A 27,740-nucleotide genomic window follows, 5' to 3' on the forward strand; every position below is an offset into this window, starting at 1 on the left:
TAAAGGTGCAGCAAGTATCAGGATACCCGAGTTCATCTGACTGGTCAGTAAATTCCCTTTAACACAACCTATTGTAGCATTAATATTCATTACACAGCAACTCATTTATGCTTTGAAACATTTAAGTTGATGTCTCCTGCTTGTCAGTATCCTTCATTACATTTACAGTACTGCACTTTTTAGGTGCTTTACTTGATATCACCACTTTCAATCTCACTGTTTTGTTACATTGCAAGTTAAATATCAGCTGCAACGTGAGACTTTGAATAACTTTTAATACTTTGATACATTTATTTACTGATAATATTTACCTACTGTTACTTAAGCCACATTTGAGTGCGCAACTTTTTCTTGTAACAGTATTTTTACAGTGTGATATTAGTACTTTTGCATCAGTAAAGGATTCAGATACTTTCTCCATTGCTGAGTAAAAATGCATTTTCCAAATAAGACTTTCACAAGAAAAGACCAAAGTAAAGCTAATAACTCAGTAAAAGTGATCAAAGTTTTCTGTTTGATTAAATGTGAACAAAAGTGCGAAAAACAAAAAGTGTAAATATAAGTGTCAAACTTTACACACCAGACAGGCCGGAGGTGAAATGCAACAGAAAAACAGTGGAGTGGATTCACAGTGGTGTGTTTGAGCTTCACTGTAATCAGTTATTATTATTGTTATTTATCAGTACACACTGTGGAAAGTGTGTGCAGGACGTCTCATTGAAGATTAATGTGTTAATTTGACACTCCAAAACACTTCAGCTAAACTTTGGAAGATAGAACAGAAGAATAAGAAGGAACAAAGGCTCCATATAACAAAGGTCACACTAATATAATCTTATTCTTTTTTTTACACATTATTATTACTACATACAACCTGGTGGACGACACTGAAACAAGAGGCATTTATGCTGCGTTCACTCTCAGGTGTCACAGGATTTTATGACGATGTACAATACCAGACTAATATCATCATATTTTCTGCAGATTCATATCTCACACGTTCACAGGTTTCAGGTGGTGATGGTGTTACAGAATGAGGAAGAGCTAGAAATAGAACAAAATGTCTGGATGATGATGTGGAGCAGAGAACAGCCACTCTATTGTTTTATTTTCTCTGTTTGTCTGCCATTGTTGGTAGTTTGATGACGGTAAAGCAGCTCGTGACCACAGTTTGTGCACTCCCCCTAAAATTTTTTTGAATGCGCTTTGATTTCGCATGTTCTCCTTCTCTTAACGACCTAATTATCTCTACATATTAATGTTATGAGGACGAGCGAAGGGAAACCAATGAACCAAGGAAAAAGACATGAGGGAAACTGAAGTTTAAGAATAAAACAGGAATCATTTGATTGTAGACCAAAAATCTGCTGCTTTCAAAGGCCACAAAAACAACAGAAATCAAGCTTCTCGATAGAAAATGAAAGCAGGTCTACCTATACAACTAATGTTAAACTAAAAACAGAGAAACACGCATGTAAGAAATAACAGTTCCTTCTAAATGTAAGATTTTAACAAGAGTCTGCAGCCACGCTGTGAGGCTAACATGCTAACATGCTAACATGCTAACAAGCTCTAAACACACACGACGAATGACTCTCAGATATTTGACTCAAAACTACGAATGTGAACCTCCTAGAGGGGAAAGTGTGAGAGTCAGTAGGGTTCATCCTCCTCAGGCCCACATTTCATGACAAATAGGACATCCTGGACAAGAGAAGAGATGTTGACACAAAACAAATACAAAAAACTCCAAAGCTCTCCATGAATGTAATGACATTGTCATGTGTCTCTTAACTCTTAAAACCTTTGTCAGGGAAACGTAACAATAAAGATTGTATTTTTCAATACGGCTGTGAATGAGCTCTTTATGACTCCATTCACTCCCATTAAATCTTTAACATGAATTCATTAAAATCAATACGTTTTCATCCAATAATCTGGAAAAAAAAAAAAAAGCTTCTGTAGTTGTACCAGTGTAACTTTGCTTAAAACAAACTTTTACTCTTGTTCTCTTTCTTACTGTTTGTTCAGTCTGTCTCTACGATACACACACACACACACACACACACACACTGCCCGGCCTGTTAAAGGTGTGTGTTAACAAAACAGTCCTGACCTGCAGAACAAACAGAATTACTAAGAGAGTGGATCGATGTGGAGACACCTGCAGTCTGTTTGATGAGGGATCTCTGCAGGTAAACTGGTTTAAACTAAACGTCCTTTCCTTTACGTCCTGCTTCATAGTTTCTTAGCGGTTAAGGTGAGAATGACGTGAACAAGCTCATTTGATATCTAAAACACTTTAACTTAAAATTGATCCTGTCACCGAAGTAAAATCCCTGCTGTCACCTGATTAGCATAAACCACTTTGATTAGAATCATTTTTTTGTTTTATTTTAGAAAATAGTAGTATTTAATCAATAGACAAAGAGCCTCTAGTCTGACGTCAATCTGCTGCTGGAAATTCCCCTTTCAAACCTTCAGCTGCTATAGTCTTGTATTGTGACGTCACGCACGCCTTTCAAAATGGACGGTTTAACCCTGTCGGCCATTTTGGCACCTCGGTGGAGCCAAGAAAACAGACTATTTTCATTTTAGGTCAAGTCCTCCGTGTGTCGTTTCCAGCACTGTGAATCTCATCTCCTTTAGACCAACGACAAATGAAACAAACGGAAAGCTTTCACAGCTTCCCCTCCAATGTTTGGTGTTTCAAACAGAACTTTCAAACATATAAATAGAACTAACAGAAAATATAACTGAAGATTGAATTGACTTTTCTGAGGTTTGGTGTTGTGTTGTTGGGACTCGTGACCTCAGTGTGTCTGACTGCAGCTTAAGCATTAAACTGAGGAGTTTACAGCTTCAGTATTTGACGTTTTGCTCCACTCTCAGACATTGTGACTTTAATTTTGGCAGTGATTCACATATAAATGTGTCACTCCATTTAAAATGTTACCCTTTTATTGTGTTTGCATTTCCACAATATAATAACCTGGAGTGCATTTTGCTTCTTGCAGCTATGGACAAGTGGAGTTTCACTTGGAGATTTAGTTTCAGGAGAAGCACAAAGTGGTTCTTTCTGTCCATTTTACCTCCTCAGTAACTGCTAAAGGTGCCTTCAGGTCAACCGGTCTGTGCTGATAAATCCTGCGCTGACCTTTTCTTTTACAATAACTAAGATAATTGAAGTTTCTCCCTGATTTGACCAAAACAGTGCTCCTCTTGTTTGCAAAGAAAAGTTTTTTTCCAGAGTTTCCTCCTGTTGTTGAGCAACTACAAGAACGGACGACAACAAAAGAAATTTGATCCGTCTGGGTTTCAGCAGAGAGTTAAAAGAGTCACATGAGGGGTTAAATTTAGTTTCAAGCGGGCTTCTCACCTCTGACAGCAGTATAATCCAGTGCCAACACTGATTGTTGACACTGTATTATACTGCTGTATTATACTGCTGTGTACTTACACATTTAACTCATCTCACCTCATTTGGCACCATATAAAGTAAGATTACAAACTGTAGAAAGCTCAGTGACTCCACTCATTTCATTTCCTTTTCAGTTTGAAGTGCATCAAAGTTTGTAGATTTTGTTATATAAAAGAAAAGGTAAACAGTTATGGTAAAAATTTACTGATTAGTAACCGAGAACTTCAGGTAACAGAAGAAAACTTCCTTACTCAGAAACGGAAGATGGAAAGGCCAAGAAACTAGTTTGACAGGAACATTGGATCACAGAGTGATTGTGTCTTTTTGCACAATGCTGACAAACAGTCCAGTTTCAGTCACCGTGTTGTGTAGCTGTGGCTTTATGCAAGTAGCCGGTGACAGCGGAAGATTTATTCTGTTGGGCAATGATGGATCACATGACGCCATGAGTAATAACAACCACGATGTGAACTAAAGCTCCTCATTAAAGGCCCAAAGAGAGACGCTGTAAAATACTGAAAAACTACAATTCTGCATTTTGTTTTACTTTATTTTTACTTCTGCTCTCAGGTCTGCAGGTTTAGCTTCTTTTAATGAGCTTGAGTTAACTTATTACTGACCCGTAACTGCACTGTATTTCTTGTCTATGTGTTTGTTTGTGTGTATTATTATTGGTACAATAATATAAATCAGTATTAGTATTTGTCTGTTTGTATTCAAATACTTTTTCTTTAGTTAAAACAAAAAACAGCAACATGCAGGATGATGTCAGACAACTACACAGTTCATCCAGCATAATGATAATGATAATAATAATAATAATTTGGGGGAAAAGCCACATAATTAAACCTAATAAAAACAAGTTAATTAATCAAATGAAATAGTCATGTTGTATTTTCCATATTTGGGGTTATTAAAGGGGTCTTCCACTCAGAAAAGTGCTTATTCTTAAAAAAAAAAAAAAAAAAAAAGGTTTTCAGGTCTGCAGCTAAATAATCTAGGGCAGGTGATATTTTCTGTTTTAATTTATTCATCCCATTTTGTTCATGTTATTCTGAAGCATTTATTCACCTCTGAATGTACTCTGTGTCTTTACAAAGAAACTTTATGTAATTCGTATATATCTAAAACATAAGGGCATCACCTGAAATCTCTGTTCTCATACACTTTATACATGTGCAGATAATTGAATGATTAGTTTCTATATTTTTAGATTTTAAAATGTATTTATATTCAGTCTATACAGGTTTTTTTTGTTTTCTGCTTTGTTTATATGAAAGCAGATTAAGATCCGATATTACTTTGTAAGTAGATAAATACCTGTCATTCTCAGGATCTGTAGCTTTTGAATAATTCTTAAGGGACGATGTTTGTGGGGTCAGTGAACCCTTCCGAGTGTGGATTTCCCCTCCACAGTGACGAGGCTTGTTTCTGAGAAGCTGCCTCATGAGGTTCAAACCTTCCAGGCAGGTAATCAGTCAGGTGTTGCGAAGCCACGCCCACATCCAGGATGCTACAGAAAGCTCCTCCCACCACCTGCATCACCAAACATCAGCATCAACACTGATGTTTGCTGACTTAAATCTTTCCCGCAGGGATCAGACGCACTCAGAGGAGCAGAAACTGCTGAACAAAGAACATTCCTGCTGATCCACGTCTGACTTTTTACAGCTTCAGGTACGTCAGACAGAAACTTTTATATTTGGATTCTCCTGAATGATTAATGTGTTTTTAAATATTTACTGTTTACTGGTTTTATTACATAGAAGAATTTGAAGTAATTTGAAGTAATATGAACTAGATGATCTTTATTTCAAAATATACAAAACATGATGATTTAAGAGAGTTAATTCTCCATGAAATAGCTTGAATAAATATTCTGCTGGCAGGATGATCTGAAATTTGAAAGGTTTTTAAGTTTGTAAACTTTGGCTGGAAAAGAGGAAAGATGGATAATTTAATAAGTATTTATTCACTGTTACAGTCAGTAATGAACTACATATTATAGTACATACAGTCCTATAATCATTTTACAATCACGGAAGTAAACAAGTAAATGATGAGATGGTTTTCTATCATTTTTAACCTTTTTTTGACGTAATTTTTGAAAGACAGACAAACTAAACTCTAATCCACTAATCGGATTCTGTTTTTCTATAATTCAACATGTTTTCACCGAACAAAATGTGTTTTTTTCCCAACAGAATTACAATCAACTTTGTTATACTTGTGCTTAGATTAATATTTTCATATGACTCTTCACTTCACAGTCATTGGGTATGCATGTGCTAACGATAGCTTTAATATCTGTAGGACTTTTGTAAGATTTGGTGACTAAAGTGCTCTCCAATCCTCAGTATTTGCTCCTTCTGTCGGACCCTGCTGTTAAGAATGGAACGAGGATTGATCCTGTTGGTCGCTGCATTGATTGTTTTCATGGCACCGGGTGTCCGGGGAACGGCTCATTTGTCATTTGCCAACAATGAGACACAGGTTGGGTTTCTTTCACTTCAATCTTCTCAGTGTAAATACCACCTCCACCTTTGTACTTCAAACACATAACTCTAATATTTGTTCAACGATCACTATTCAAATCTTACCAGCTAAAATTAGTTTTAGATTTGAAAGTAAAATAAACTGCTTACAAACCGGCATTTCGAGTTTTAGCTTCAGCTTCTGGCTTGTTTTAGTGTTTTTTATTCTTTATATTTTGAAGGTTTATTAACAATTCCAGACATATCTTAAATGTAATGCAAAGTAAGACCTAACAAATACATGGGTTTATGTACTGTACTTTATTTTATGTACTATGACTTCTCTTCTTCTATGACGTTTTTATTGAGAAATGTTTTTCAGATTGTTGTGTTGCACATGTTCTATGTTCCTTCAACATTAGCTCATGTTGCACATTTAACATGGCTCCTGTTTTAAAGGGCTCTAATACTGCACTCTCATGCAGTTGGAAAACTCGCAGTGGACATTTTTTTTTCTTTAAAATGGCTAAAATTGATGCAGCGGAGGCTGAGATATTCAGACTTTTAGTCCCTCATACTGGTCAAGATCTAAAAAGTGCTGGATCCTACACTTCCCATAATGCAACTCAATAGCAGCTCAGCTTTCTCATCACATGGAAAAATGGTGGCATCCCCCTTTAACTCAGCAACATTGTCCAAGTAACTCAGTCAACCTGCTCCTTGGAGCTGCCACACACCAAAACATGCAGAATCAGCGAGTCGTAGTGACTCATGTCAGTGACCTCTGCTGCTCTAGAGGGCAACAAGTGCATAAAATGCTAGATTTCAGCTTTAAAGGCCAAAAAATTCCATTTGGGGTGTCCTCAAAAACTTCTTAGTTGTAGTTTTGCCACAAAGTGTTGTCACAACAGATGTTTTATGGCATTAAATGTGCACCCTTGTGACTTATAAATGACTGTATGTGTGTGTGTGAAACAGGTGAACATCACTCGGGCTGGTTGTGGAGACACTAAACTGTGTGTGGATACGCCAGATGGCTGCAATCTGTCTGGAAACGGCAACTGTCTGTTTGCGTCTGTGATCGCCAGCACCCCAGTGGCTCCCAACGGCACCGAGCTGAAGATCGAGCTCAGGGGGGACTCTGAGGGATACGTCGCACTGGGGCTCACTGTGGATGCTTCACAGGTAACACACACACACACACACACACACACACACACACACACACACATACATACACACAATTACAAAAGTTAAAAACAGTAAAATGGTGTCCAATTTCAAACCACTTCCTTCCCTCTAACATCCAGTAAAGTGTAAATAGCAGCATTGATCTAAGACAGTTTCATGATACCTGAATTTACAGGTTAATGATGGCAAATATTGTACCAGGTTAATGATTAAAACGTCAATTTGTATAAAACGCCTGGTTAACAACACATCCAAGCTCCCAGTATTGATGTAGTTCACTCATGACTCATAACCACCTGAAGGCAAACATCTGTTAAATATGCCGCGGCCAGGAGACATTTATTGGTGAAGGCTGTGAAGAACGCACTGTGTCCCTCATGATTTAGGCAAATTAGGGTAATTTTATCTGCCATTACCTGGAGGAGCATTTATCCTTTTAGGTTCAGTTTGGTTTTTAATGTTTAAAATGATTAATTGTAGTCCAGTTTTTATTAGTTTATTCGATTTTTAATGATAATATCTGAGGTATTTCTCAGGGATTTATTTTATCTTAGGTAGTTTTTTTTTTAATTGTTCAGTATTGTTTCCGTTATTTCTCATTTCTTTTTTTAAAGTCTAGTTTTTATTTTTATTTGTTTTTTTACCACAGCTACTTACTTTATTTAGTTGACTATAATAATCTCAGTTATGAATAAAATAGCATAGAACATAGAATAAAACTGGTGTCTTCTTACTGGATACTACAGTGACGTCGTAGTTAAGCACTTATATCATGCTTAGATAGCATTTAATCAATATAACAAAGCATGTGTAACATTTTGGGTAGTAAAAGGTTAAACATGGACAGAATAATTACAAACTTGTTAGTTCTTGTGTTCACATACAATTTGATTTACGGAGGGATTTAGTTTTCCATATAAAGTCACTACAGTGTTGCTCCTAGTGTCTGTGGAGGAAAAACACCAACGAAAAATATGTTGTCACATGAAACATATTGTGCAAGATGGAAGAGTCTCCAGAAGTATGTGAGACCTGACATGAACACATGCAAACAAGGAAGTTTGAGGCAATACGCAATCATCTCAGGTGAACAAGAAATATGAAGAGCTGGAAACTCAACTATTGTCTGGACTGTTTCATCACTTTATTGTCTTACTTTGAGCCGTAACAAAGAGGCCGTGTGCTGCTGGAATTTGTCTGTGTCTCCACTTTCAAGGGAGCATCTCATCCTTTCCCCATATTTTCTTTCCCCAGGGCAACACCATGCTTTTCATCTGTGCTCAGAACAGCTCCGACAATGGGACGTTCTTCTTCCGCACAAGAGACAGAAACAACACGGACAATAAGCTCACTCCATCTGAGACGGTGAGGCCTCTACTTTACTGTCATTACATACGTATTGAAAATGTGCTTGTTTATGTTTCATTCATCAAAGGATGAACAGAAAATCTAATACAAGCACTTGCAAGAACGTCACAGTTCTTGTCACAGTGATCAAAATAAATGCAGTTTAGTTATTGTGCTTATTGATCGTATGCTTACCTGACCTAAAAACACATTTTCCTACTTTTCAGACATTATTTTCTGTTACAAATTCATGCTGAAATGAACTTGAAGTCTAGGACATGGATGACAAATTACAAGAAGACAAATCAACATAAAATGTCTTAATAAGGTCTCTTTTTGAGGGATGAGCACATTTCTTCCAAAACATTTTGTTTTGATTACGGACACATTGCTCCAAAATCACCCATAGGTGTTCAGTTAGGTTGAGATCAGGTGATGGTGTAGGCAAAGCATGTAATTCCTATTATTCTAACTCTAAATCTCTAACTCTTTCTGCATAATTTGTAACCCATATTGAGGTCAAATGCCAAATAATACATCATTGTCCCATACTAACATGTACAAGTGAGCCTTGATCTGACATTTGTCAGTCAGCTTCTGAACAGAAACCCTTATTAACTCAGTTAGGAGCAATTGTTGGGGTCAGCAAACGGCTTTAAAAGATAACCATGGTATTTTTTTCATCTTTTTTTTACACAATTTGGATCATTGTGGCACTCTATTAAAATCCACCTGATCCTATTGACAAAATCAGTCATTTTTGGCTCTCATTGCATGGGGAGTGGGTGGTTTTCTGCTGCCTTGACTGGTTAGTTGAGTTGATGTGTGTTATGTAAATACTGTCCTGGATCTGAACTCACTGTTTAAAATAGTCACACAATAACACAAGCAAACCAACTACAGAAGATGACTTGTTTCATACAGTGTATGGTTTACCACTTTCTTGATCAAAGTAAAATTACTGCTTTTGAAACAAACGTTTTTGTAGCTACCATCATTTCAAACCGTAAATATGTAAAAACAGGGCCCAGGTTTAAAAATATCGGGGTTATCCTGTAAAAACTAAAAAAAAAAATTTATAGCAGACATAACAAAACATAGCATTGGCACACAACATAATCTTAAATTACATGAATACAGTCGTTTCTAAACTTTCTTAACTTACTAAAACAAATTGAAACCAGGGCGTCAAATCATGCCGAGAACATTATATCTGAAAAAACTGGTCAGAATGTAAAGTTTGTAATGTGATCTATTTGCAGATAAACATGCCTAACTACAAAATGATCCTTCAAATGGTTCCCACAGACAGAGCGCTCACACTATTTGACCAAACATTCTGTTTGTGAATATATTTTCTGTTACATCTTTGCTTTGCTGAACTTTGCTGTACTTCAGTCGTATTTGACCTCATCACATCTGACCTTTCTCAGAGAGTGACAGAAATCCGAGGCATGGTGAAAGACAACGTGATCAAGTGTGAGTTTAACGTCCCGAACATTAACGCCACCAACAGCAGGACCAGCCATGTTACCACCTTCAACCTCCTCGTTGGGAGGGGAAGTGTAGACGGAAGTGAGTGGACACACACGAACACACACGTACATATCATTTTGGTTTGATTTCTCTGGTAATATTTGCTCTCTTTCTGATTTGAAAGATTTCTGATGAACTGTAAATCAATGTAATGCAATTTATTGTGAATTAAAGCTACTCACCCTCACAGCTGGTCAGTGAGGACATGTCTGACCTCTCACGTCTCATGTTATCGCTCAGATACTCTCGGCGCCTTCAACGTCTCCCTGAACAGCGGCCCTCTGAACCTCGCCGACCCGGCCAGCAACGTCGCCACCACACCAAAACCCACCACTGCGATGGCCAGCACTGTCGCTATGACGACAGCATCCAGTGCAGCTCTGCAGCCTTATGGTAAACAACACACTGCCATTATTTTCAGCTCGGCTTTTGGGTGTTCTTGGGTGGAGTGAACAGCGGTTGAACGATACATTTAGTATAAACACAAACGTGACTGCTATGAATAGACAAAATCAGGTGGATTCATTAAAACAAACGTCCACACCTACCTGAGCTTACAGGAATTATTTGATGGTTGAGTTCATGTCCAGAAATAAGGAGGTACAGAGACAACGCTCGATTTTAGGAGTCATTTGGATTCCTTTAACATCCGAGAGAGAAACTGAATTGTGATTGTAAATTAATCATAAAGTGTGTGTGTGTGTATATATATATATATATATATGTGTGTGTGTGTGTGTGTGTGTGTGTGTGTGTGTGTGTGTGTATATATATATATATGTGTGTGTGTGTATTGAATTTGGTTCCAATTATGGGAAAAATGGACACAGCGAGTCAGCTGAAAACAATGACACCTTTAGCAGCTGTTCTGGAGCTTTTGACCACATCAAATGACCATCAGTTTTTTTTGTAAACTACTGCTGCCCCGGCCAAGAACTCATTATATACCCAATATTTACTTAGACTTTCGGCTGTGGCTAAGTCAAGTCATATAAAACTGTAAAAATTACAGGCCTGTAAAATAAGTGTTAAAGAGAAGGAAAATAAAGTAAAAGTATTTTTAAAAAGTACTATTTATTCATGAAGTTAGCTGTGGAGTGATACATGTTTTTCTGGCCAGCTGAGACACAATGGAGATAAATGGGATTTCATGTGTGGTGCTCAAAATATTGCCAAATAACATTTTTAAAAAAAACCCACTGACCAAAAAAAGTTTGAAATACTCTTCATAAATAACTCTCTACTGAAGGAATAGTTCCAGTAAAACTGTTAACATGTTCAGAGGGTCATGCAGAGAGCATCAGGGACAGTTTATGGACAGAGACGTGGCCGCTGAGATGTTTCACTGCTGTCGGCACCATTGGGGTAAAAGCATAAATCTCTGAGACGAGATCTCAAAACCTGGACAAATAAAAGCCAGATGCTGCTGAGAAAATATTTGTAAATAAGGTAAGTGGCGACAAACGCTGCACTGAGCTGCCATGTCATTAAAGAATCAACAGAAGAGCTTAATGAGCAAACAGTCTCTGATAAATGCCTTTTGTCTGTTTCGTCTCCAGCTGTGCTGCTCCTGCTGAGTGTCCTCACGCTGTCCGTCACGCTGACACCCTGAAGGTCCCAGAGGAAGCTGAGGGCAGCCGGACTCAGTGAACACAGCTCATGGTTAACTGAGTGTATAAAATGTTTTTACTGAACTTATTTAGGCACGCTTGAAGTATCTTCTGCACTACATCAGTACCTGAGATGTACTACAAATTAATATTCATAAGGCATTTATAAACACTGGTTTTACTGACCAGATACTTCTTGATCTTTCCACATAGGAGTTGAACTACAACTATTTTGCACTTAAGTAAAATTAACAACCTAAACCCGTCCATCCAGCGCCACAAGCAGTGTTTGCGAACTCAAATTTACAGACTTTTGTCTCAAGTTTGAGATGTTTACCAGAACATCTGGTACAAACAAACAGCCAACGTCCTTTGAAGGAAACCCAAACCAAGCCAGGATGGTCATTATGTTTTAATATCTACCTGTAAATGTACTGTGACTGTAAAATATTTTTTGAAGGGACGGCTAAAAAAGGTCCATCTAATGTAATAATAAAGTTTAAACTGGTTTCCTTGTTTGTGGCGTCACATCATTGACTCACAAGATGGCTTTTTACTCCATATACTGAATCCTATGTGAAATGGTAAATGGACTTGTGTAGCAGCCCCTTTCTAGTCTTTTCAACCACTTCATTCACACCATCAGGACGAAACTTATCACTCGCATTCACAATTTGGGTTTCAGTGTCTTGCCCAAGGACACGTCTACATATGGACAACCTGTTCTACCTATGGGACACACTTTCTGTCATGGTGCACACAACAAAACCAGCTCATCAGATTACACACCCTTAACAGACTCATCTTACACAAGAAAAAAAAAAAGAAAGAAAGAAGCATCACCATCGAGAAGCTGAAGTTGGGAATGTTTCATTTGGCATTTTTGTTTGGAGAAAATTGGTTAAAGCCACAAAACACAGCAAAATCTCTGCTCCTGATTCCAAAACAATAGTCCTAAATTAACTAAGTCATGCTTCAAGAGATTTGGCCAAGACCCAGAAATCTGACAGGGTCACAGGTTTCAGACCAAAGTCTCAGTGTGACTGCTGTGACCCCCAATTACACGCCAACCAATCAGAGTGCGGCATAAAAATAACCCAGAACTCAACACAGGGATGACAAGTTTTTAATAAAGCGATTAAACAAGGCTTGTTCTTTGTTTCTGCAGAACATGACTGCAGCGCAGACGGACGATACAAGTTACTCAAGGTTTTTATGTACACTGAATTACTGCGACACACCAGCAACGAGTCAACCTGACATGCCTTGAAATTTATATTCAACAGTCTGACACAGATTAGCACAAATAATCTACTTCACCCACCTCGCACAGTCTGTTATCACACAATGTGTCGACACTTTATCTACTTATGTAAACTATAACTTCGATTATATATTCTGCTGTCTTTCACCATTAGTTTGAGCAGTTATGACAAACAAGTTTTTGCTGTGATCTGGAAATTCACTAACATTGCTAAAAATGTTCAACAGACCCACAGCTACCATTGTATTTGGAGGTAAAACTGAAAGTGAGTACACACCTGTGGGAAGTACTGCAAGTCAGTTTAACTAAACAAAAGTGTCTGGAAGCTATGATGGTTGTTTACACTTTCCATGATCAGCACCCCCCACGGCCCTGAGGCATGCAGGTAAGATCACGTGTCTGATCTCTCAACACAGCATAAACTCTTCCCCCCTCAGGTAGCAAGCTGCAGCATCAGAGCTAAAACCTCCTCACGCCACAAGAACGGTTTCCTCATGTGTGCAGCTGCCGCCAGACAAGACCAGAGACCCCCACTGACACGGACCCTCACCCGCTTGACCTGCAGTTCATTTTTTACTTCTGCTTCCTTATTTTTCCCTCTGTTGTGCGCACGCATAACAAATCCCTTGTAATCTAAAAAAGTTGGCTGCAATAAAGTTATTTCTGGTTCTGATTATATTGTAATCAAACAGACCACCTTTTCTTCATCTCCAAATACATTTTAAAAAGCCTGGTTTTTAGTGACACTGCTGCATTAAGAGATCTTCTGATTACGGTGTTCAGAAAACTGGTGTCCAAAGCTACAAAAAGCCAATTCCACGCCGTAATGAACTGTGGTTGAACTGGTTTATCCTGTACACTCAAGAAATTTCCATTAAATGCTGAACTGACTGACTGGAAGGTTTAGGCCAGTTTACTCGGTTTCATTTTAACTACAAAACCCACATTTCCATGCAGTTAATGGAAAAAATAGAAAGGTGCTTTCCATTTTAATATTTTATTGCAATTTATTCCTTTACAGTTTAACTGAAACCGAATAGTATAAAAAACTGACAGTGACATACAGACACACAAGGTCAAAGAAACTCACAGATGAGGAAAACAAACACACTGAACCTAAAAACGGTCTTTTGTAGCAGAGTTTTCATCCTCGCGTTAAGACATGTCCGTCGAGCTGTCGTCTCTGAGAACATTAACAGTCCATGTTTCTGCCTTCTCCTGAAGACCAGTAACGACGCGGTAAAAACACAAACCCAAACCTACAGCTAGTCATTCCTCTTACAATAATACGGGACAACTGGCCAAAATAACAAAAAAAAAAAAAAAAAAAAAACTGGCTTTAGGGACAATGGAACAACAGAGAGTGTGTGTGCACCATGCTTGTGTGTGTGTGTGCACGTTTGATTTTTGTATCTACAATATGAGTGTTAAAACAGGAGTCCGAGTTCCTACTGGAAACTGTGTGTACGCTGCGTGCGTGGAGGAGGGCTGTGTCTACGAGTCCTCTTCGCCATTGACGCTGTCACCATCGTCGTCACCTTCCACGTGCTCTCCTTCCTCCTCCTCCTCATCCTCCTCGTCCTCCCTCTCTTGACTCTTCACCTGCAGATTGAAAAAGCTGTTTGATGATTTAGCAATGACATGGGATATAAATGAGTTACTTTTAGGATTAGACACAAACATACTGATGGGCTTTCTTTGCGTGAACTGCCTCGACAAACCCTAAACTCGCAGTCAAGATGACGGGTACCATGAAAGTGGACCGTCTTTGTCAGCCCAGGCTTCCTGCAAGTTCCCATAAAAGGGGTCATTTGATTCTTTTTCTGCACAAAATCTCTCAATGTTTTCTCAATAAAAACGGAAATCAAATATCAGAAAATAAAAAGGAGCGATCATGTGCCACCTACTTCAGTCAAGAGCGACAGGTTGTTATACTGGAGAAATATAAAAACTGTACATGAAACTGTAAATGAGTCACTCAGTCCTGTTTATTTCTAATGTAGCAGCTGCACACTATAAAGCTTTACAACACATTTAAACATAAGCAAGTGCATTCAAGATGTGACTCTGTCCTATAATGGAGACATAGAAATCATTTGGCCAGATCAAAGAGCAATGAATTTTATTGATTAAATATTATCTGTGATAAATACCACTAGAATAAACAGGTTTTAATTGGTGTCTGTATCAGCAGTGAAAAACAGACTTTCAGCTCATCAGGACCAAGAATAAAAACATAATCCAGATGTCTGTAGCTGCTGAGCCTTCATCATTCTGATAGTGTGAGCAATACCTTTCCATAAACATTATGGTGTGTAATATTACAGATTTTATACACCAACTGAATGCATATAGGTTCCCATGGCAACACCGTGCTGCAGTTTGCACTGCTGTAACTGCACGGCTTCGTTCGATGACACTACCAACGAACGGCTTGACAGGTCTGCATTGAGATTTGCATTTATAACTCATTTCCTCAGCTGAGAACCTGCATCGCTTGTTGAGGACGGCATCAGGAAAAAGAGGCCACTGCTTTTTACAGCCGATTTAAACAGACACTCCTCAGGACCAGGTTATGTGTACAGCATAAATTACCATGGTGATTTAGCCAGGATACAAGAAAGAAGAGAGAAGTCTTACTGAACTGGGACCTGCGGCCCTGGTCGTAGTAAACCTTTTGTCATTCTCACCTCGTCCTCCTCCAGCAGGTCTCCTTCATCATCGTCGTCCTCATCATCGTCGTCGTCGTCTGAGTCGTTCAGCTCCTGGCTCTCCCTGTCTCTCTTCAGCCCCTCGTCCTTCTTGTTGCTTGGGTGTGGAGGTGAAGTCACTTCGCCTGGCTCAGTTTTTATGCTCTTAGCTTCTACCGGACATGAAAGCCCATTTAGAAATCACTGACCACTACATTTAAATGAAGTTATCAGAAACACTCAGAGAAAAATGTGGCTGTTTTTAGACTGTTTGACTGTGTTACCTTTGTGAAATATGATTGAATGATTGGGACGTAAACCTACAGAACAAAAAGATCTCATCTAGTCATGCGTACTGATAAATAAAACCAGCAAGGGTCAGACACTCTCCACTAAAACATGCTGTGTTCCCCCCTACCTGACTTCTTGCTGTGGTCCTTCTCCATGCGCTCCAGGCTCTCCAGCAGGTCGTCCACTTTGCTTTTAATTTGGGTCAACTCCCGCTTGATGGTCTGCAGCTCATCCACTTTCACTGCAGATAAAAGAGACGCTAGAACCAAGAAATGTTTCGATTTACGTGATGCCAACACATGAATATCTGTGCAATAATAGTCTGTTGTAGCTGCTACATTTCCTGAAAGGGGTTGACAAAGCTTCAGATAATCTTACTTGTTCTGGATGAGGAAGTCCTCTGACTGCTCTTAGAGGAAGAGGAGAAGCTGCTCTTGGTTCGTCGGCTGCTTCCTCCGCTCAGGCTGACCCGCGGGCGCTTGGACGGGATCACGGCCCGCGACAAGGGGGGAGGAGGAGCAGGGACACGGGACGGGTACGAGTACATTCTGGTAACACAAAATAATATTTAAAAAACATTAACAGACTCTGGTCTACATGAGTGATTTACAGCGGTAGTGAATACGAACTTGAGTCAATGAGCTAAATCTGTGTTGGAGATATCGGTCACCTTCTCTTGCACACAGAAAGTAAACATTATAGGCTGGGCATCGAACTTTGCCGCTTATTGCACAGACCGAAAAATGCCATGTCTTTTGGTAACACATATTCACACGTAAATGTAGTATTTTGAAGGACTAAATCTCATCAGGGTCAGTGAGCCAGTAAGCATACAGCATGCTTGGACCAAAGCCCAGTAAGGCAAGGCAAATTTATCTGTATAGCACCTTTCAGACACAAGGCAATTCAAAGTGCTTTACGGGGACATAAAACACCATAAAAACAAGACACAGAAATGTTAAATTGCATGTAAAAAATACTAAAAGCAGCAAAATAGTTCAAGCTTAAGAGAAGATGCATTAAAAGACAATAAAAGCATGTGTATAAATAGTTACAAATTACAGGTAATTAAAGGTGATGTGGTACAAATGCAGGTGGCTGGCTGTCTAATGTTGTCATAGAAGCGTGTAGGAAAAACATGGGTTATTCATAACGGCGCTGCTTTGCACTGTGCACTACCCTGACCAGGTGTGTGCTCTGGTAAGTAACTAACAGCCACGACAGTGGCTCAGGAGGTACTACAGTTGTAATCTGAAGGTTCCCAGTTCGATTTCAGCTTATGCACATTTTTAATTATCATCATGTTAGCAGACAACTTCAGGTTATGGTAAACAGGTTTATTTTTTCATGTTGTAAAACTGCTTTAAGTGGAAAGACAGCAAGGTGCTGAAACATAAAACTTAAAGAGTTGAAAGTTAAACCACTTTGTAGGTTTATTTTTATGCTATGAAACTGTCTTTTTGAGTGTGTAAAAACGCCAAACAGCTGAAACACTAAAGATTTGTACTCACCTGTCGTAATAATCTCTCTGAAAGTCGTAGTCAAGTTCAAACGAGGAACTGCTGTTCAGGAAAAAGAATGAGAAAAGTCTACGTCAGTAAACACGGAGAAGGTGATATCATCTCATTAATTCTCTCTAAAAGTCTGGCTTCTCAGGTCAGCTGAGCTTTTGTTTTTTACCTCCTGGTTAGTTTTTCCCCCTCAGCGCACTCACTTGTGGTATTTTTCTTGAGAAGTTCAGTTTAACAGCTGTATACTGTGATCATCACTGTGACTCACCTGTACATGTCTCCAGCTGAGCGTTTGGTGGTTTTTGACCGATGTGGTTTGGGTTCTCCAGCCAGGTTGATGTCTGGAAAAATAAACAATCAGACCTCAGATCAATAAAGGCTTTAATGATCAGATTTTTTTTCTAACAGTGTAGCAATTATTTCTGTTTCAAATATCATTTTGAAAATGATTATCAAAAGACACTGAATCACACTAGAACGTACTGCTGGAGGCACAACACAATCTTTGTTACAATTTGTTCATTTAAAATCTCCCTTCATTCAAACATGTTTTGCTTATTGTTGCCTCACTTGGATGTTTGAGCTTCACTGTGCAGAATGATTTATGTGCAGAGTCTGAAAATATATAATATGCGTCGTTTTCACATTCATCTGCTGACGTAGGAATGTTTCTGTGATCCAGTATGACTTATTTTATTTTTCCTCCACATATTTGTCTCTGTTGTGGTTACAAAACTAGAGGTCAGGTTTCTTCAAGTATGTTTTTTTCTCCTCTTCAGACCTGACTGAGTTTTTCTCTTGTTGAAGTACTTTAATTTCCCTCCTCATGCCTTAAATATCATTCAAATCAACAGGTCTCAGAAAGAAATATGACTCTTTGGCTGATAGCTACAAACTATTTAACACGTGCAACTAGTGCTGAAGGACCTTAAATAACAATGCTTTGTTTTAAAGGGTCACATGTTCAAAAAGTTGGGAAAACTGGTACTTGCTCTACAGGTGAAAATAGCTTTACTTAGGATGTGTTTTATATTAAAAAGTAGGCAATGTCAGTTTTGATGTTTAATCATCTACCAGCTCGCTCCTTTATTCCAAAGAATTAAAAAATAAATAAAAGAAAAAGAAAATAGACTCCTTACCAAGTACTTGTCCAACAATCATTCTGCCGTCCTCCCCAGTGACAGCAGATCGGGCGTTCCTCTCATTGGCGTACTGAACGAAGGCGTAGCCCTTGTGGACGGAGCAGCCTACGATCTTGCCATATTTGGAGAAGATGGCCTCCACATCTCCCTTGGTGACCAGCAGGGTGTTGAGGTTGCCGATGAAGACCCGAGAGTTGAGGGAGCGGGGGTCGGTCTTGTTGGTGACGTTGCTGCTGGCCATCAGGCTGGCGGTGGTGGGTGAACGACTAGCAGGGAGACACACAGACACACACGTCCCAGATTTAGCGACAGAGTGAGAAACCATCGGCTCTCTGAACTAGTCCTGCTGTCGCTGGGTCAAATACTGGAGAGTCCACAACTATGGTGGTTGAAAACTCTTGATAACAGCGCACATGATCAGCAGGCTTTTCTGGGAAATAAAAACATTGAAATCAAAGAAAGGCAACAAAAATCTGTTTCAATCAACAGGTGACAGGATGCGTCCAAACCCGTCTTAGATTCGATGCTTTAAAATCCCTTTGGAACTGTCTTCGGTCTTGCTTAACATTTAAAAAGCAGAAAGTCTAGCTGCAAAATATCACTCCCTTTGGATTCAATGACCACCAGTTCACTCAATCTAAAAATAATCAAGAGTGATGAAAACAAAAAACAACATCATTAATTTATCATTTGGCACCACAAACCAAGCAAATGAAGCATAATAAACCTCCACATTTCAGGCCTGTAACAAGTGCATACTGAGCAGACAGTATATGTAGGATCATATTACTGGCACCAAAATGATCCTGGATCACTGAATTAGGATTTTTAGTCATTAACAACAAGAAAGGCTCTAAGAAGTAAAACGTAGGACACTAAAGTCAGACACTTACTGTCATCTGTGAATTCGCTTTAGCCACTTCAGTATATGAAGTGTTGTGCCTCTGTAATCAACTATGTATTTATCCGTACACACGGTTTAACATTGATTCAACTGGATTCCAGCTACTGGACGTGATATTGAAAGACCTTAAAATTGACAATACAAGAGATTAAGCTCACTTAGAAGACTCACTATTGGAAACATGCAACCCTAGTTAGAATAAGAGATCACAGAGGTGTTCATTGTTAAGTGATGACATTCCTGCCAAATCCCTCATATTACCACTGTATCAACACAAAGAAATAAAATAAAATAAAAAGTGTTTTTGTGTCAGAGGATGGAGACACGTGAGGCACACAGATGAATCTCTGAGCTGGATTTCATCTGACAAACTGATTCTTCAAGGCAGCTTTTTCCTCAAATCTACAAACTTTAACGGCTTTTCGAGACAGTGGCAACATGCTGTTGCGAGATGCAGCACTTATCAGTGTATTAACTCATCTTTGTGAGGTCAGTAAGCTACATGGTGCAACACAAGGTTTCCCTTCCACCCCAGTGACGGAAACGGGGCCTGTAATCACTTTGTAAGGTTTGGACGTTATATCGCAGGGCTCACAGCAGGATTCAAGGTTGTGATAATTGTATTTTCACACGTCCGCAAGTCATGAGTTTGATGAGTGCTGGACTCACAAAAGAAGTCTTAGTATTTTAACTTATCATCTCAATATTTATCCACTCTAGGTGAATCAATTGGCACTTTCATGCTGCATTATATTAGATTTTGTTTCTGGTGATTAGTCAAGTTAATATAATGTTATGCTCCATTTAAGGGGGCACCAGTTCAGCTTCACCATGACATTATAACCAAATCCATTAAGGTTCATAGCAGCATTTCACAACACAGTATGCATTTTCCCAGTACTCTAAGGCTGGTCAGTCCTACTCTCTCCATCCATTAAACAGGGAACTTTACTATTATTCTAAGAGACACAGGGGAGGATGTGAGTGCTCTGTGAAGCTCAGAGCTTTGTGTGAATTTGGAGGTGAGAAGTGAGCCCTGATACAGCAAAGATGAAAACATTTGTGGCATGAACAGTAACCACATTCCCACCCCCCCCAGGCTGACAGGGGGGTCAGACATTCATCACTCACTCCATAGCGTCTGTGTGCAGGGCTGTCGTCTGTCTGATGTTTGACACTGTGGGCTGGGATCAGTTTGGGCTGGTGTGTCGACCTTCACCTTCGCCCCTCGCGATTTATACTGAGGTGACAGAAAAGACACCTCAGTCAAGCTGAGCAGGGTTATCTTGTACCAAGTCTTACCTGGTTGGGAGTGTGTGCAGGAGTCAGAGAGGAGGCAAACACAGAAACAAAGCTATTAAAAAAGCAAAAAAAAAAAAAAAAGCAGAGGTGTGTCTCTCCAAGAAAGTCCCATTACAACTAGTGACTTTAGGACTGCTGCAACCTGCCCCTCGTGCATCTTTAAGTGCAACATCTTAACGCTATTAAACAGAAAATGTGAAAGCATACAGGTTTTAAAGAAACAAATCTAAATCTGGGATTTTACACAAAGGTGACAAAACCGTAACATTCACATCACTAACAGGACAGAAAAGCGCGCTAGGTAAGCCCTAGCTGGTCCACATGTGTTTGTGTAGCCCACATGAGACATGGTTGTAGGAGTTCAAAAGGAGTTTGTACAATATAAAAAGTGCATGTGAAGTCCCTTGAGAGCAACGTCTGCAGCGGATCTACCTGATCCAAAACCTTAACCTGACATGTGTGAATTTATCAAAAGTCTGTTGATTACTGTGAGGGACTGACTGGTATAACTAGTAGAGCAAGATTAAATTTCATTTCAAACTCATTTCAGAGTTTTGCCAATCCATAACTTTACATATAAATGTGAATATATTTTATTTTTTTACTCCACAATCTGTGGAGGTATGTCAGTTTGGTGGGATATATTACATTATTACATACTAGTTGTAGACTGACAACCAGCCATCATTATTCACCCATCTCAAAATGTTGGGAAAATAGAAATTTAACTTTTAGCACAATTGTAATGTGACAAACTGTAACCACTTATATTTTATAAGTGATCTTATAGTACCAGCTTTTAATGTCTGTAATTACAACCCCCCCAGGAAAGCGTTCTGAATGTCTTAGTGTTAATTTCCACTTTTATTTAATGAATTCTGTCTGGAATAAAAGACACTAAACAGGGCTTGTGGGTGTATCTGCGGCCTATGAGTGAATGTGAAGACAAGAGTTGAATTAGATACACATAAACACCCATAATACTCTTTCAGATTGATAAACGTTTAATTAATCAAATGTGTATTTGAATCGTTATGCAACAAAACCGAGGCCACTGGCAGTCCAAAGCTTGCAAAATCAGAAGTCACTCTTCATCATAGGGAAGGTTAAAAAAATTAAAAATAAAAATAAAAACACAGTAAAAATCAACTCCACAAAAAAAAAACCGAACTGAATGAGTAGTATGAGACAAAAGCAAAATCTAGGGGTTCTCAAAAATTACTTAAACCATCCACAACACACCCGCCTGCACACCGACAGCGCCACCACGAGGCTTCAAGTGTGAAACACAGGCCCTGCGCTTGCCCTGGTAGCTAACAGTCGGCTAGCATGGCTAACGTTAGCCAACCACCGATTAAAAAGCACAAAAAATACACATCAATCAGACCAGTTCCTCTGCTTGAAAAAACCAGAACCACAAAATTCTGATAGACTTGTAGTCGATAATCTGTAATCAATCACGGACCAGGACGAAGCTGCTACTAAAACACCAGCTAGCGCTAACGTAGCTGGTGGCGCTGGCTGAGAAGCGTGCCAAAAACAAAAGGAGAAGTCTTCACAATAAAGGCTACAAAAACACAGCTACACAAACTTGCCAAAAAAAGGGGGATGAACCCGCAGCTAAGGTGCATCCAAAACGTCGTGTTTCATAAAAAAAAACACAAAGCAGCGTTCGTGTTTTTGAGGGGAGGAGGGGGATGAGAGTCTCCAAGTTAGCTAAGCTAGCTAACAGCTAGCTAGCTAGCCAGCACATTACGTTCTGTCCACTCGCAAAATAGAAAAAGCATCGTTGAAAAAAATCCAAAAAGAAAAGAAAAAGGAAGGAAAAATGAAAAATGTCTGGGAACAAAATACTCACCACGACCTTTACGAGTAAAATGTCTTGCTTTCGGTAAAATCTGTCAATTTTTTACTTAGTTTCGTCCTCTTTGAGCACAAGCGGTTCGCCCCACTGAGCAGCCAGCTAGCTTTCTTCTAGCCTCGGAGCTAACGTGACGGGAGATGGCGCAGTACTCGGAGGGGATGCTTGGTGTGTGTCTCAGAGTGGTCCGCCGGAGCGGGGTCAGTAATTTAGGTATGAAAGACAGATCGGCGTCTGCTCCGGTGTGACCTGATATATGAAACGCACTTACCTGTTATCTTTGAAAAACAGTCCGTCCTGCCTCCAAGCGAAAGCCTGCAATTATGTTTGCTTTGATTCTTCTTTAATTTAGCTTTTAATTTCTCTTTTGTAAGGACACGAGCTACTATATTCGTGAGAATGTCAGTCTTAAGTCACTCACGTGTTTAATTTCATGGTTTTAGGAATAATAATCTAGAGAATAATCACGTGAATAATTAGTTATTCTGTGTGGCATCTGCATTTCTTCTTACACATAGAGGCTATAGGAGGTTATGATTTAAATAATACTTATAATATTGAATGTATGCTTTATTATAAATATAATAGAGACTAAACCACTTAAACATTTATGTCAAAATACACAATTTTTCTTTTGGCATTGAGGCACTTGTTGCTGTAAAATGAACGCTGTGAAATTTAACAAATTGAATTTTGAACAGCTGACACCTGGTAGCTGGTTAGCAATCAGCCTCATACCAGTCACATTTGCAGCTGTGAATAATTGCGACTTTATAGTTTTTTTTTTCCGTGTTTGTGAGATGTTTTCACTGATCTCTTCACCATCTAAACGACCTGCATCCTTACATTTAATACATGTTTGAACTCTGCTTTTAAATGAATTAAACTGTGATGATACCTGCTGTACATGTGACAGTAGAGTAACTGGTTTCATTTAAGTTTTTGTCCCTTTCATCATCATCATCATCATTTGCTCTTTTCATACACATGAGTACATTTGTAAATTATACTGTATTTAAACGATATTCTCTTGGAAAGAGAGAGCCTAAAAGCAACAGATCACTGATGTATTATGACAGGCAACCAGGTGGTGGCACTGCTGTAATAAAAATAAATGAACAGTGACACTAGTGACACATTTACAAAGCAAAATATGAGCAGTCCAGTGAGTAGTTTCATTAACAAATAAGTGGCCACATACAGTAATTCAAATCAGAATACAGGATCATGTCCCATTCAGATTATACTCAAACTGATTCTTGTATGTGGGGCGGTAGATGGCCTGAATGTCCTGTTTCAGGCCCCTCGTCTGGAATCACAAAAGCTCTAAAGGTGAGAAGAAGCCTCATATGAATAAAGTTTGATAAAACATTCAAAAGTCTCTCAAAGCTCCTACTTTGGTGTTTTCATTTATTGTCTCCCTGCACCTCTTCACTCTCCTGTCGAAGCTGTTAAAGTGAAAACCTTTAGCAACGACTGGTACCCATATTGATAACCCCATATAACCCTTTTCATAGCCCTGTCCGATTTCAACCTGAGCAGAGGTCTAATTAGCCAGAATAACTGAAAACACCTGTGTGAAAAGGTGTGTAGGACCTTTGACTATCACGCCAGTGTTGTCTTAGCTCACACAGACCTCTCTTGGTTTTTGACTTGTTAAAGACTCTTTAAAAATGTAAGTAACAAATGTATAAATGCAGCAGTAAAACTGCTCTCATATGAGCAAATAAGCAACAGCTGTGCAGGTATAGGTGGCTAGTGACAAGGAAAGTCAGGTGACCCACTGAGGACATCTAGTGTGCAGGTGTAGTACAACAACTTGCAATAGCCTTTTTTTTCACGTGTCATATAAGAAAAAGCACAGGTGTAACCAATAAACAAACAGTGCCTTAAGTGTCCCAGTGCGTCATGTGATATTCTCTCTCTGTACCGAAGGACTTCTTTCATGGTGGAGATGTCGACATGTCACAGTGGGAAAAGCACAGGTATTAATAATACATTTAATGATGGCTGGATTCCATTTAGCTGCTCCAGTCTTTGTGTGCTGCCATGACTTACTGGGACACTTGAACAGAACAGAGTCAGTGTTGATCATATTAGTAACATCCGTGCTTTTGCTGCTATGACAAGTCAAACTCTCTGATGTGAAAAAGGCCTGTTAATATTTCTGAATGACTTTATAGCACCTGAGGAGGAGGAGGAACAGAAAGAGAGAGGATGGCAAGCAAGAGAGACCAATACCAGCTGTTTTCTGTATCTAGTTAGGGGATGAAACCCCTACATTGTCCCAATTTTTCATGGAGAGTATGTTCTTTTGTGAATTGTTTTCGCACATCTGGTTTGGTTTTTAGCAGAGTCCCAGAGGACTTGTTTACAGCTCTGTGCATCATATCGGGAATCAGAAATACAACTCTGAGTTGCAGTTTCACCGTAATCAGATATAAAGATAAAAGCTTTCTTTGCTTGTTTGCCTCACTTGTGTATTTGTGTCCGAATTTACAGTGCGAGGAGGGCCAGATGTTTGACAGGCTGTCATACAGTGTGTCCAAGTTTTGATGTGATTGCTGCAAATGTGGGAGGAGCAGGGAGTTCACCTTCTGAATGTGATGAGGGTAATATTTAGAATTAATTCTCATACTTATACAATTACAGAGAAACCATTGGAAATTCTGCAAGCCAAGAACCAGAATATGGTCAGAATGAGGTCAATACTGAGCACCACAAACATCGTGTAAAATTACAGGGATACTGCTGGAAATAAAAATACCATAAAGTGCAAGAGGACCCATGTGAACTCGCTATTAAACACTAAAGACACTGTCAGTTGTTAAATGTAACATTAGTAAACCACAGGGGAGAAGCAGCTTTAATACTTTAGTATGTTGTTTTGGCAGAAGCGTTTGTCTAAAGGGATCCAATATCTTGCTCAATGTCAACTATCATAACTATGTAGACGACATCCACATTTACCTTTCTCTGTCACCAAGCGACTGAAGTCCTATAGTGTCTCTGTAAGGGACCTGAACAAACAAATGATGAAATGTGTTTTTGTAAACAGTGTCCCAGCTTCAGTCAATCAGATTTATTTGTCTTTTTAATATCAATTTAATGGCGCAAAGTTAGAAATCAGGGTGTAATCCGGGACTCAGAGTTAAACTTAACAGCTGCATGAAATTGATTTAAAAGTTTGGATTGTATCATCCTTAGAAACACAACAAGAATCAGAGGATTCGTGTCCAGACAGGATTTAGAGAAACAAATCCATGCTTTCATTTTCAGCAGGTTAGATTAGTCTAATATGAAAAATGAACTGTGTGACAAAGACAAGAGTTTAAAGCACTGCTGCTTGTCTATAAATCTCTCAACAGCATAGGGCCAAAATGCATCTCTGACTGTCTTCTATTATCAGCAGAGGTCAGTTTTTCAGTTATATTCAATTTCAAGCACATTCCTGACCTTGAAAACATAACAATTGAAATCAATAATTTTCAGAATCTGAATCAGATTCAGGTTTATTGCCAACTAGGTTTACACATACAAGGAATTAGTGCAGAACAAAAAGTCTTGAATAGAACAAGAATAAGAATAAAAATATCAACAACAAAAATATAATCATAATAAAAATATATGTATATATAAATATACAATTAAAACTGTACAGGTGCAGGTATGTGCAGGGTAGTGGTGAGTGCAAATCTTACAGTATGATATCAAAAATAGTACAATATGAACAGGCAATTTAAAGTACAGTGTTAATGTAACGCAAAGAGTCTGACAGTCTTAACATTTGTGTAATGTTAAGTGACTGTGAGGGTGGATGAGAGACCGTGGGGGGTAAGGTGGGGTGGGGCCTTGTTGATGAGGCTGGCAGCAGAGGGGAAGAAACTGTTCCTGTGGCGGGACGTTTTGGTCCTGATGGACCGCAGCCTCTTGCCAGCGGAGAGGGTCTCAAAGAGACTGATCCAGGGTGAGAGGGGTCGGCCTCAATCTTACCTGCACGCCTCAGGGTCCTGGAGGTGTACAGGTCCTGGAGAGATGGCAGATTCCAGCCAGTCACCCTCTCTGCAGAGCGGATGATACCCTGCAGCCTGCCCTTGTCTCTATGCAGTCATGTGGTCATGGAGCTGATGGACTCACTGATGGACTCACTGATGGCAGTGTAGAACTGCACCATCATTGTCCTTGGCAGTGGCCAATGTCCAGCTCCCACTTGAGGTCCTGGGTGATGATGGTACCCAGGAAGCGGAAAGACTCTGGGTGTGATGGAGGCAGGTGTGGCTATGTTCCACAACCGTTTCCACTGTCTTTAGAGCATTAAGCTCTAGGTTGTTCTTGTTGCACCAGGTCACCAGATGGTCTAAGCCAACTGCGGCCCATGGTCCAATTTTCATTGGCCTGCAGGAAATTCTAAAAATGTACTGTAACACGGCCCACACATGGAACCTGTGCTGGACTGTGTTGTACTTCTTAGTCTCACCACTAGGGGGAGTAACTGTCTTGAACGAGGCAGCGTCTCTATAAAATGAGTAATAGAAGAAGAAATGTGCTACAGGTGACCCAAAATGGCAGAATTAATTAAACGTAAGAGAGCAAGTGAGTGTAGAAAGTTTCAGACTCGGTGTGCGCTGAGAGCACAGCTAATAACTAATGAAGATCACTTTTGCATTACGGAGGAGCTGCTTGATGTTAGCAGTCTGAAGAGCACCACGACGGGGGAGGATGCCAGATGCAGTTGGCATGATGGGACTTAAATGGGACGAGCTGTGTGGAGGTACGATGGATGGAGCTCCAGCTGGGACAGGCCAGTGCAAAGGGATGGCCTCTACGGTGTCCGGCTAGGGGCAAGAAAGTGGAGGTAAGGCTGTTAATTAGAGCACCAGGGCTCTATAGCACAGATTATTTCAAGCTTCCCTCTCTGATGCTGATGCTGATGCTGATGGGGGCTCTACCATTCTCATGTGCCCTGGCTAAGTCGTGGCTCTGTGCTGCAGCGGTTTTATTCCCTGAGATCAGAAATGGACCAGTTCTGAAGAGAGAAGGACCTCTTCATGAGCTCAGTGACCCTCTCTGGTTGGCATTTTTAGTGGATCTCACTGATCACCTGAACAAGAGCCTACAAGGCAAAGACCAGCTTGTACCACAACTAATAAATGAAAGCCCACTAATGGAAAGGCTGTTTTTTTTCTTGAATCATAT

At 39.5% G+C, this 27,740-nt stretch overlaps 2 protein-coding genes across 13 annotated transcripts; one reads left to right on the top strand and one right to left on the bottom strand.

Annotated features, from left to right (window-relative positions):
* Positions 1–5,025: 5,025 nt before the first annotated feature.
* LOC139214569 (putative ferric-chelate reductase 1) lies at positions 5,026–12,088 on the top strand. The gene is made up of 7 exons (XM_070845450.1): positions 5,026–5,098; positions 5,779–5,914; positions 6,874–7,080; positions 8,341–8,451; positions 9,867–10,008; positions 10,210–10,362; positions 11,529–12,088. Exons 2-7 carry the CDS (start codon positions 5,813–5,815, stop codon positions 11,579–11,581), a joined length of 768 nt encoding a protein of 255 aa, XP_070701551.1. The 5' UTR covers positions 5,026–5,098; positions 5,779–5,812; the 3' UTR covers positions 11,582–12,088.
* Positions 12,089–13,824: 1,736 nt separating this feature from the next.
* On the bottom strand, positions 13,825–22,655 carry LOC139214093 (heterogeneous nuclear ribonucleoprotein C). 12 transcript variants are annotated; one of them, XM_070844838.1, is made up of 10 exons: positions 22,542–22,655; positions 20,513–20,621; positions 18,475–18,743; positions 17,604–17,676; positions 17,336–17,383; positions 16,203–16,372; positions 15,952–16,065; positions 15,818–15,853; positions 15,534–15,706; positions 13,825–14,445 (listed from the first exon to the last, which is right to left on the bottom strand). In XM_070844838.1, the coding sequence occupies exons 2-10, from the start codon at positions 20,515–20,517 to the stop codon at positions 14,338–14,340; spliced, it is 996 nt and encodes a 331-aa protein (XP_070700939.1). In that variant the 5' UTR covers positions 20,518–20,621; positions 22,542–22,655; the 3' UTR covers positions 13,825–14,337. The 12 variants fall into 12 exon arrangements, with proteins under 12 accessions (XP_070700939.1, XP_070700936.1, XP_070700937.1 ...); XM_070844835.1 differs by having other exon boundaries at positions 15,952–16,083; XM_070844836.1 differs by having other exon boundaries at positions 17,336–17,386.
* Between the last annotated feature and the right edge of the window lie 5,085 nt (positions 22,656–27,740).

This window comes from Pempheris klunzingeri, chromosome 15, assembly GCF_042242105.1.
Source record: "Pempheris klunzingeri isolate RE-2024b chromosome 15, fPemKlu1.hap1, whole genome shotgun sequence".
In the NCBI taxonomy this organism is placed as follows: Eukaryota; Metazoa; Chordata; class Actinopteri; order Acropomatiformes; family Pempheridae; genus Pempheris; species Pempheris klunzingeri.

What these genes read in the sequence shown, in the direction of transcription:
- LOC139214569 (XM_070845450.1), top strand. Translation starts at nt 5,813, where the DNA reads ATGGAACGAGGATTGATCCTGTTGGTCGCTGCATTGATTGTTTTCATG. An exon ending in TTGCCAACAATGAGACACAG is followed by an intron (nt 5,915 to 6,873) that starts GTTGGGTTTCTT and finishes TGTGTGAAACAG; the next exon opens with GTGAACATCACTCGGGCTGG. An exon ending in TCACTGTGGATGCTTCACAG is followed by an intron (nt 7,081 to 8,340) that starts GTAACACACACA and finishes TTCTTTCCCCAG; the next exon opens with GGCAACACCATGCTTTTCAT.
- LOC139214093 (XM_070844833.1), bottom strand. An exon ending in TCAGCTGGAGACATGTACAG is followed by an intron (nt 17,387 to 17,603) that starts GTGAGTCACAGT and finishes TTTCCTGAACAG; the next exon opens with CAGTTCCTCGTTTGAACTTG. An exon ending in GACTTCCTCATCCAGAACAA is followed by an intron (nt 16,084 to 16,202) that starts GTAAGATTATCT and finishes TCTTGGTTCTAG; the next exon opens with CGTCTCTTTTATCTGCAGTG.